The 10,936-nt window shown below is 35.4% G+C and overlaps 2 protein-coding genes across 3 annotated transcripts; both read right to left on the bottom strand.

The window, feature by feature from the left end:
• Nucleotides 1–2,745: 2,745 nt before the first annotated feature.
• Nucleotides 2,746–7,065, bottom strand: LOC306884036 (transmembrane protein 50A). Of its 2 annotated transcripts, none has more exons than XM_079439653.1 (7): nt 6,963–7,065; nt 6,173–6,319; nt 5,975–6,087; nt 4,914–4,981; nt 4,731–4,823; nt 4,557–4,623; nt 2,746–3,952 (listed from the first exon to the last, which is right to left on the bottom strand). In XM_079439653.1, the coding sequence occupies exons 2-7, from the start codon at nt 6,272–6,274 to the stop codon at nt 3,907–3,909; spliced, it is 489 nt and encodes a 162-aa protein (XP_079295779.1). In that variant the 5' UTR covers nt 6,275–6,319; nt 6,963–7,065; the 3' UTR covers nt 2,746–3,906. The 2 variants fall into 2 exon arrangements, with proteins under 2 accessions (XP_079295779.1, XP_079295780.1); XM_079439654.1 differs by having other exon boundaries at nt 6,173–6,316; nt 6,963–7,037.
• Nucleotides 7,066–8,301: 1,236 nt separating this feature from the next.
• Nucleotides 8,302–10,920, bottom strand: LOC306884567 (glutathione S-transferase 3, mitochondrial-like). The gene is made up of 4 exons (XM_079440531.1): nt 10,273–10,920; nt 10,028–10,150; nt 9,199–9,271; nt 8,302–8,784 (listed from the first exon to the last, which is right to left on the bottom strand). Exons 1-4 carry the CDS (start codon nt 10,396–10,398, stop codon nt 8,684–8,686), a joined length of 423 nt encoding a protein of 140 aa, XP_079296657.1. The 5' UTR covers nt 10,399–10,920; the 3' UTR covers nt 8,302–8,683.
• Nucleotides 10,921–10,936: the final 16 nt, after the last annotated feature.

Below are 10,936 nucleotides of genomic sequence, written 5' to 3'. Positions count from 1 at the left end.
TGAAATGGGGCGGCTGACAGGTTTTATTCGTCCTACCAATCGCTGTCTTTGTGGACAAATCAGGTGCTGGTCTCTGACCAATAGGGTTGATTTGGGCGGGACTCCCTATACGTTTTTTGCGTATGATGTATGAGAGAGGCATATTCCACATAAACGTAATTTTCGTTGCTCATTGCTAAACACAATACTGATTGTCAAACGCTGCAATGGAATAAGCAAGGCCCACCAAATAAGCTACGTATAATGCATTATTTATTTAATTTAATTTAATGATAAATAGCTTGATTAGTGTTCACCTAATTGTACTATTAGCTAAATTTTAATTCCCCCCACATATTTGTAATATTCCAGATAAAATGTTAAAGTTGCCATGAAACGGAAGTTGGGACAGTCTAACCATTTAATTGGCTTTATTTGATTTCTATTAAGTGAACATAAATTAATTTAAAACAAGGAGGGGGCAGAGAGTTGACAGGACAGGAATAACACAAACTTAACCACAATTAACACAATACGTCTTGCATCATTTTCTTTTGATAATGGTCCTAATATAAAAAAAAAACTACGTCCAAGATATTACACAAAGGCCATATTGATTAATTGCACACTTAGGTGGCATTTTTGGCAAACACCTCCATGCCTCTTACATGCACGTGATCTTACATATTTCTCATCTCTGGAGGGACATTTAATAATGGCTCCTCGGTATGCCCCCAGTCTCCACTCAAGACTTCCTCTGGTGGCCTTCCTGCTGGAAACCCTCTTTCTCCTACTGTTTGTCTTTTTTGTGAAAATAGAGCAGCAGACTGGCAGAGAGTCTGACAGAAAGCTTTTCATCAGTTCATATGCAGGTTAGTAAGTCTGATCTACTTTAAGGCTGTGTTATGAATTTTGCAAACTTGCATTCCTTGTTAAAGTTGTGGTTATTAATGAACAGCATCAAATCACATCATCTTTCGTAAATCTGCTATGTTCACTTCACATGTTGATATGAATTATCAATTTTTAATTGGTTTTCACACTTGTGAGATGTGTATACTTTATATTACATAAATTGTCAGGAAATATTTTCAGTTTTTTTTCTTTCATTCAGAATCACATGCTGTTTGCTTTTGAGTGTCATGACACCTGCGGCGTCCTCAGTGTGCATGCCATACCAGGAATTCTGGGATGTTTGCTCATTTATTTCTACGGCTGGCCAGTAATGAGAGCACAATGTAAAACATTTTTCACTTTTATTCAGTCGTGTGACGTGTATCCATAAAATGGCACTAAAAGCATACGGTCCACTCCTTTTATGTTGACGGTGTTGTATCTGTGTTCTCAGAGCGGTGACGTTCGCTGTGCATCACATCTGTGTTCTCCTCATAACGGGGTGCATGAGTCTGGTGATGGGCACCGCTACAGGTACCACCAATGCATTCACACTAAAGATCATTAGAACAGACCATTTGCTCGTGCTTCTTGTTTTGAATTAACCATAAAAAGATCAGCATCTCATACTGTAAAAAAAAAAATATATATATATTTTTCAAGATCGTAAATTAAAAAGGTCACTGGAGTACATTTTACATGAAAATACCATTTCAGTCTATGTGTTTAAGTTTTGTATTGGAGAGTGAAAATTTTAATACAATAAAGTCACATCTGTCAGCTACTCACCCACACTGTACAGCATATGATAATACACCTCCAATTTATACTTGAATAGACAAAGTCAAATGTTACAATTGACCCCATAACAGGGGATGGTTGCAACAGTCCACATGGGGGCAGTTGCAACATTCATTAAAATGTAATTCAAATCACTCTTAAATATGATTTCTTTATTTTATTTGTGCACAGATAGGGTCTTCAATAAGTTAAACTGGCTGTGTAAAAACAAAGAATAGGCTAGTAAATGGATAGCTTAACAACCATGTTTTGATTACAATACTTTTGAACTACAAAATATTAATTGAATCAAAATCAAGACACTTAAACTTAATTATAGCCTACTTCTGTTAAAGTTTATTGAACTGGGGCCAGCTGCATAAACATAGCACTATATTAAGACCGTGTCTTAACTAGTTTGACTAACTAGCAGTAAACCATATGGTAACGAGTCTTACTTTTTAGGTTCAAATTAGACAAATCTACCATTTTACGTAACTGTGTGTAACTTATGTACATATGCATGTGTGTGTGTGTGACAAAGAGGGTGGAAGAGGAGGAAATTAGTCCGCATTAGACTTTTTTTAGAGTTTTAAAAAGTATCTTTTAAAAGTAGAATTGCATTAAACCTAATTAAAAATTAAACGCGTGTACGATAGCTAATTATGTATTTTCTTTGTCTTGTAGTTTCCAAATTTGGTGGTACAGAAATGAAGAACTTGTGGACACATTAATAAGAGGACTCCAGTTATGCATGAATGTGTGTGTTTGAGAGGTTAGACATTGCTTAAGTAAACTATTTACAAGATAAAATGTCCTTGAATGGAAAGCATTGTGCTTTCTAAGAGCCAAATCATACAAAACATCACCAAAGATATTCCCATGCCCCTGGAAATTAAGGCTGGATTAAATTACTTTAGTGGAAGCAAGAAAACAGAGAAGAGTTGACAATGACAAACTGATACACACCACCACCTAATGCAATATCTAAAAATAACCTTATGGTGACTTTAATCTAGTCCCATGTTACCCATCTGCCTTTGAATGTAATAAAAGACTGCACTTCCTAAAAGAAAAAACACTGGCTCTGTACATATTTACAATCATTTTATTAATTTAAACCCACAGTCGAATGAAGTTCAGCTACTTGTCAGAAAGAGAGACATGGATTACATTAAAATGTTACATTCTTTTAGTATGTAGAAATCACAGAATCTCTAATTTGTTAGTTGACAGACGAGTCGAATTCTCTGACTCGCATCTCATCTTATTCTCCCATATCCACTGAAATAATAAGAAATTGTGCTTTTTAAAAACATTAACATTTTATACAGCTCCCACATGCCCAAACATACACAGAGAGTGAACTTAAAGCTCCAAAATATATAACCAGGCTTCCCGCAGTCAAGAAAAACTCAGAGAAATAAGATGTTTGGTTTTGCTAGTTGCACAGAAATGAAAAATATTGACAGTGAATATACATGTTTCTAGTTATGCACAGCTATAAGAAACTGCTTGTGCTCAGTGCAATCTGTGTGAAATTTTAAAAATCAACTGAATGACCCATATAATGCAATATAAAAAATCTTCCAAAAGCAAGACGTAGAATAAAAGCGCTTGTTGTGATATCAGCTGACTGAAGGTTGAGCCGCAAATATGACAGGAGTATGCTCTCGAATCTGCACATTACGCAAAATTTCAAAAGATTATAAATGAAAGTTTTCCGAAAGATACAATTTCTGTGGCTTATGCAAAAAAGAAAAGACTTTTATTCAAATGACGACACATTGAAAACAGAAACACAGTGAAGCTGAAAGACTGAAAGTCAGTCACACTCATTTTGGTTATTGAAGATTATGCTCAGAAACTTCCTGCTGCCACTGCACAATATCACATAACTATATTTTGCGAATCAATAATGTTTTTGTCTGAAGATATCAGCTTGATGGTACGCTTAATTCCATTGTATACAAGTCATTTCCATTATACACGCAGGGTGAGGTCTAAACGTGTCCATTTTGACTGCAGAGACTGGATTTGATTTTTGATTTTCATTTCTCTCGCTGTGGGCGCCCACTGTGGCCACACAGGAAATGAAACAAAGAAAGGCAAGAGAAACATATTGAAGTACGGGAGTCATCCGAGTAGTTGAAAAGGGGAGAGAAAGAAATAAGAGAGTGCAAATAAGCAGCAATAAGTACAGAGGAATTGTGTGTTGATGGACTGTGGGATTTGATTGAAGGAAATGGATCTTTACTGCCAGAGGTCCTCAGTTCGGCCAAACTTGAACACCAGACCACTGCAAGAGCGAAGGAGAATCAAAATTAGAACTCAATCCAAATATCATAGTTTCACTTGGGATAAAACTAAAACTAAAATCTGAATTTGCCAAGTTATTTATTATAAATTACATGAATACTCAGGTTTGCAGGTAATTACAGACTGGACAGTAGTTATATATTCATGATCCATTCAAAATTATTTTAATTCCCATTATTGGGATGATTATTCAACGTATCGTCACTGGAAGTGGCTTAATAGCATCAGTAGCAAAAATGGTCTCTTTTTCATTTCTCCATACATTTCAATTTGAATTACTTCAAACTGTTAATTTCAAAGACTTTTAAAGAAAAAAAAAAACATTTGTTCAGCAAGGATAAGTTCAATTCTGTTCTAAAAAAAAAAAAAGTCAACATGGATAATGAGAAATGTGTCTTGAGCAGCAAATCAGCATCTTAGAATGATTTCTGAAGGATCACGTGACACTGAAGCCTGGAGTAATGATGCTGAGAATACATCTTTGATCACAGGAATAAATCACATTTTTATTTCTATTAAAGTACAAAACACTTCTTTTAAAATGTAACAATATTTCACTGTTTTTACTGCATTTCCAAACTTACCCAAAGAAGATGAATGCATTTTGGAAGAAAACCGCAATACCAGGATACACTGACAAATCCTTTTTTTCTGTTCAATCATAAAGAAAAAAAGAAAAAACAATCAGCAACTGCATACAAATAGACAAACCTGAATCATTTTATTCTAGAAGGGCAAAATAAGTCTCATTCTCTCACCAGTCACAACAAAACCACCAAACAGAATCCACATAGAGGCGATGAGAGACCCGAACGCCAACATGAACCCGATGAAGAGCCAGATTCTGGCACCTACACACAAACAAAGCACACTTCAGTCGTGTAGTATTTCAATATTTACAAGAAATGCATAAAGTTAATGCCGTCTCATGCATGACGTACCTGTCTGTCCCAAGCAGCCCTCGCTGTAGCTGTCGCCCCTCACCTGGCCATTTGACACCGCATTGATCCTGCGTTCAAATCAGCCTTATTTTAGTCATTAACTCATTTTTTCAATCCAATTAACTTTTATGAGTATTCTTTTGATTTCTGAAACGGACTCATCTGAATTGTTTTGAGCTTAATGAACTTGTTTCTTTTAAATCAGATGAACTTAGATTTAACTGAACCTGGTTGCAATTTCTATTTCCCAGAATGCTTTGCCATGGCACTCGAAAAGTGGAGTAAGTACTAAAGTTAAGTGTTACATACAGTTTTTTGCTAGATTAATGTTAACTGGGAGAATTAGTATTGTTTTGCTATGCTAATTTAGGAGAGTTTCTGTTAGCAAGTTAGTCTGAATTAGTTAAGTGTCCAATGAAAAAAATTGAGATTACATGATAATTTTAAATTAGCTTACTCAAATATTTCAAATTAGGAGCATTTCATACAAAATAAAATTAGCCTATTCTACTTGCTTAAACTTTGATTTCCTAACTTCAACATTTTGATGTAAATTAAGTAAATTAGTTTTTTTAAAACTGTTTTTTTGTTGTTTTTACTGATAGTTTGATGTTGTTTTAGATTCCGTTGTCATTTCTAATTTAAACTTTTGCACTGTTTGTTGTTTTTGTAACTTTTATTAGTTTTTTTGTTTTAAATGTCTATACCGTTTTTATTAATTTTTATTTCTGTATGTCAAATTAAACTAAATTATAAATGTAGCGGAAATCATTTTTACAAATATTTTGTAATATAAAGTTATGCTTTAGTTTTACTTAACTATAATAACCTTGATTCTAATCCAAAGATAGTGAAACTCCACAGGCAGTTTATCAATGCAGTCATTGTACAGTAGTCACGGCGCAACCTTGTAGTTAAATCAGTGCTTAACAACAGGAAGTAAGATCTGGGACAGATCAAATTATGTCACAGCATTGGTCTAACCGGACACAATGAGAACAAAGACTTCGTTCTCTTCATTAGAGGGAGCGCCAGTGAGAATCTGTCCAGGTGTAACTCACATGAGGAAGGCTATAGTCGCTATAACCCCACAGGTATGATATGCATGGTGGAACTGTTCCTCTTTAGGGTACATTATCGCTGCATCGATGATGATCCACCAGCCTGTGAAAAACTGCACATGTGCACAGTGTGAGAAGAAACACTGTTAGTTAGGGAATCACTGGATATTTGAAAAAACACAAGATTTATTGACATACCAGGACTCCGGCTGCGATGGAGGCGATGGTGTTTCTCTTCTCACCCCAGTCCACATTACACTCACAATCGCCGCATCTGATCCCGTCCAGAAACCCAGACATACTTCTGATCTGACCTGATCCTTGAGTTACTTTTGAGATGTTCTGCTGGGGGTCATAATAAAAAGACGTATTCACATTGTGTGATGAAGTGAATTTGTCATACAGTGACAAATGGATTTTTAATTTCATATATTTCATTTTAAAACACCTTCCCCTATCTATGCATCTATTTATCTATCTATGAATGCATTTAATTGATCAGTCTCAGTCACTTATGATACAGAATATTATCATTTAAAAAAAAAATGCTGTTCTTTTTCATTTTTGTCATTAAAGAATCTTGAAAAGTGATGGGGAAAATTAGTGCTCATCAACTAATAATAAATTCAACTGTTCCTGCGCAGGAGCGACGCATCATCACTGACTGCGCAAACGCAGAGCACAGATGATCCTCCTGAACCAAACACAAATAACACACAAAGGATTTCCATCGGTCTTGTTTGCGACCAATATCTTAATATTAACATAAGCAATCTTTTACATGACAGTTCAAAATTACGTTTCCGCGCAAAACGTCGAGTGTTAATGCTGTAAACATGTTTGATCTCTCATGTCCGGCTGATTTCTAACCCAAATTTGCTACATCACTGTTTCTATAAAGCATTACGGATAAATAAAAGCACAGTAAGGGAGAATATCTAATGAATGATCACTAGGAGTCGATCTTTACAGCACAGTGAATTCTTACCTGCACTTTTCTTGAGTTTGTCTTGTGCTTCGCAGTACGTGGAGCTATACTCCGCAGTCTTCCGTCTCAAACAGTGGCTCTGAGCCGCGCATGCGCAGAGCACATCATCAGCTGTATGGTAAAATTACTATTTACGACAGTAATTACTCTTATTAAGGTGGTTTACACAGCATATACATAAAAGTATATCTAAAAAAAGCAAGCAAGCCAAAAATATATAACAGTAGACCTCGATACCCCTGGTGAATATTAACCATGCTTTTACTACAAATGAAACCAAACTATAGTTAAAACATGGCAACTACAAATTAAACAGTTTTGCTACACCAGCCATAGTTTCACATATAGTTTAAGTATACAAATGGTAATAAAAACACCAAAAAACATGGTCATTACACTTTTACTATAATAATAATAATAAATATGTTATTATAATACATAATAAAACCATGGTCATTTTTAGTAAGGATGTCTACTAGCACATAGGCACAAATATCATGCAATCTCTTGTATGCAACAATATAACAGCTTCAGTATTTTGTAATAGCTATAAAGAAACCATGTTCAAACCTGAACTCCTAAAACTGCCAAGACTATAAAGACTCATTGGCATTTCAAACTAAATTAAATGCTTTATAATAGTTTCAGTTTATTAGTGGTGTTTGCATTACTATACTTGGTGTATTGATAAAACCCCTACATACTTAACTTGGCCATATAGCTTGATGTATGAAATCCTAATGCTTTTCTATTCAACCAGACCTTCTCAAATGTTTATCTAAAACAAAACAGCTTCGAAAATTGGGATTTTAACCCCAAAAAAAAAAAAAAAAAAAAATAGTGATTATTTACTCACAGTTGCTGGTAGGCATTGACTTCCCTTGTATATTTTTCCATTCTATGGAGGTCAGTGTCTACCAGCAAATGTTTGGTTACTTACATTGTTCAAAAAAAACTTATTTTGTGTTCAACAACAGAAAGAAATCGATACAGGTTTGGAATAATTTTTGGGTAAACTATCTCATTAATGAAAGAGCCATATGGGGAGATAAAAATTTCAGTGTAACCACCCACAACACCATAGCATCACAGTAACGCCCTAAGGTCTGTTTATAAATAATTTAACGCTCCAGTTGTCCTAAAGCACTGCCATATGCCATTTTAAATATTATCTGAGAGATCAGAATCATGTAATCAATGTAACTTTCACAAACACAAGACCTTTAATCTCCTTTGAAGGCATGACAGTGTTTTCAGAAATGACTAAAATGAGTATAAACTAAGTATGCATGACTACCATATATTCTTGCAGTTTGAAGCACCCAGCACTCACACATGGTTTGTTTAAATCTTACACAGACATTTTATTTTCCAGTTGTCTGAATTTAATGAAATAACATAGGGTGACTAATATACATTCTAATCAAATCAGTGCAGTATCTGAAATGTTGTTTGCACCTGAAATGCTCTGTACAGAAGATGGTCCTCTAAACATAAACACTACCATGCAATGATTATCTGGTCACCCTAATTCACAGCTGCGTAAAGAACGTGTATAAGAGCCTAACAAATTTATTGAATTTGATTAAATATTTTTCATACTATGTAAAAGCTACAGGATGGAGCAATGTAATTAAAAAGAGAGTAAAAAAAGAATCACTGACGACTACATTAAGTGCCAAGTATTGGTTTCATGTGCTATTTTCTCAGTGGTGTTTCCCTTAAAGCACTCCAAGCAGTTTGAGAGCAACCGAGATGGAAAGCAGAATGACTCCAAACAGCCCAATGTATCCGTATGCACCACGCATCCTCTTAGCAGGATCTAAAACAGACAAACAACTCTGGTGAGGAGGCTAAAACTCAGATGAATGTTTAAAAGAACTTGAACACATTGAAACACACTGCAATCACAGAATTGTTGGTTTTGTGTAACAGTTTCACACAAAAAAAAATTATATTTATTTATGCTCTAGCAGTTAGTTTTATTTTGTGTTAACAGTACCTTGAAAATGTGTATGGCAATTTAAAAAAAATGCATAAATATACTTTGTTTTGAAAGGACACAATATAAACCACAAACATGCATGCGTCATTTAAATCTATAATTAAATGCAAAATAAATGCAATCCTTTTTGCATTTGCACTCTGATTCAGAAACAGATGTGAAAGTGCTTTTGCATCAGAGAACAATCTAAAAATTGCTACAGGTTGCTCTATGTGCATTTTTAAGACATACCACCGGTGTAGTAACCCCAGGCATAAGAGAACCTGCTCGTTACCCAGATGACTCCTAACACAGAGGCAGCAATCTGATATGGGAGATAAAAATGCAAGATAAACAAAGGTGAACTGGGTGAAAGGGTGTACATATGAGAGGAGGAGAGCACACGAAAAGAGATTGAATTAACAGAGATTTACAGAACACACATTACAAGGAAATGTCCCACTGTTAAATGATCAAGGTCAACCATTTTGATCAAAGGCATAATGATTTCATTTAAAGGAACACTCCACTTTTTTTGGAAATAGGCTCATTTTACAACATTTTACAGCAGATCTCTGGGTCTGGCGGAAGCACTTTTATCTTAGCTTAGCATAGATCACTGAATCGGATTGGACCATTAGCATTTGGTCATCAAAAATGACCAAAGAGTTTCGATAATTTCCCTATTTAAAGCTTGACTCTCCTGTAGTTACATCGTGTACTAAGATCGACTGAAAATGAAAAGCTGCGATTTTCTAGGCTGATATGGCTAGGAACTATATTCTCATTCCGGCGTAATAATCAAGGAAATTCACTACTGTACTGTGGGTGCAGCAGGCGCAGTGATATTACGCAGTGCCTGAAAGTAGTCCTCAGTTAGGTAACTAGTTAACTAACCAGGGCTGCGTTTCCCAAAAGCATCGTAAGCTTAAGTACATCGTAGACCCATTGAAACCAGTGGAGCTACGATCAACTTAAGTTTACGATGCTTTTTGGAAACGCAACCCTGGTCTTGACAAAGTTACATGAGTTTCTCTGAACTGTCGTTCATTTCTGAATTGCACACAACTGTGATACTCACAGGATACTCTAATGCAGCAATAGTCTGGAACACCAGCCACTGTGGATACACCTCCAGTGTGTTCTGATGGGCTCTCTGGATACAGTTGAACACTAGCTCCTTATCACTGTACATGGTGGGATACTACAGAAAAAATACATCAAATCAAAGCATCTGCATTGGTTCCAAATCAGAAATCAAAGTTAAATATGCATCAGTATAATTCAGGCAATGCAACATGCATTGCATATGAAGCCTTATCGTACCTTTACTCCATACTTCTTCCGTGCACTCCCAACTTGGACCCCGAGATACATCAACATGACAAAACTGTACAAATACGTAAAAATTGCATAGCCAAAGTTGGCTGGAAGCAGGCTTTCGATCGCCATTTTTTCAGACGAAAAGTTCAGGACCTGTTTTCTGTCTCAAGCACGAGCTGTTCTTTTATTTGAAGGAAAGAAACGCACAATCATGCAACTCAAGCACGGGGCGTTATTTGTGTAAAAGGCGAGTTCCCAAACTCCCCAAACACAGATCAAACCTCGCGATATCACGAGATCTCTCGAGATCGGTACTTACGGTGTTAGACAACCCGATGAAATAACTATACATATATAAATAACGTAAACAATATGCAAACATGAAGTAAATATATGACAGTATTTTCAGTTATTAACCTACTCAAGTTTTCAGCATGTAAAATACTATCGATTTTTATTATTGTTTTTTTTGTTTTTTATTCAAAACAACTCAGTTTACATAAAATAATTCGGTTATAAAATATAATGGTTTAAATTAAAAACAGAAAAAGAAAAAAATGTCTATCAAACACTATTATGTAAAAAAACAAACTGTTGCGTTGACGAATTTTCTAGATTCCCCCCCTCCCCCTCGATGACGTCATTGTGTGTCGGTTAAGTAGAGAAG

This window comes from Barbus barbus, assembly GCF_936440315.1.
Source record: "Barbus barbus genome assembly, chromosome: 18".
Taxonomy (NCBI): domain Eukaryota; kingdom Metazoa; phylum Chordata; class Actinopteri; order Cypriniformes; family Cyprinidae; genus Barbus; species Barbus barbus.
This window is presented reverse-complemented; position numbering and strand designations above follow the sequence as displayed.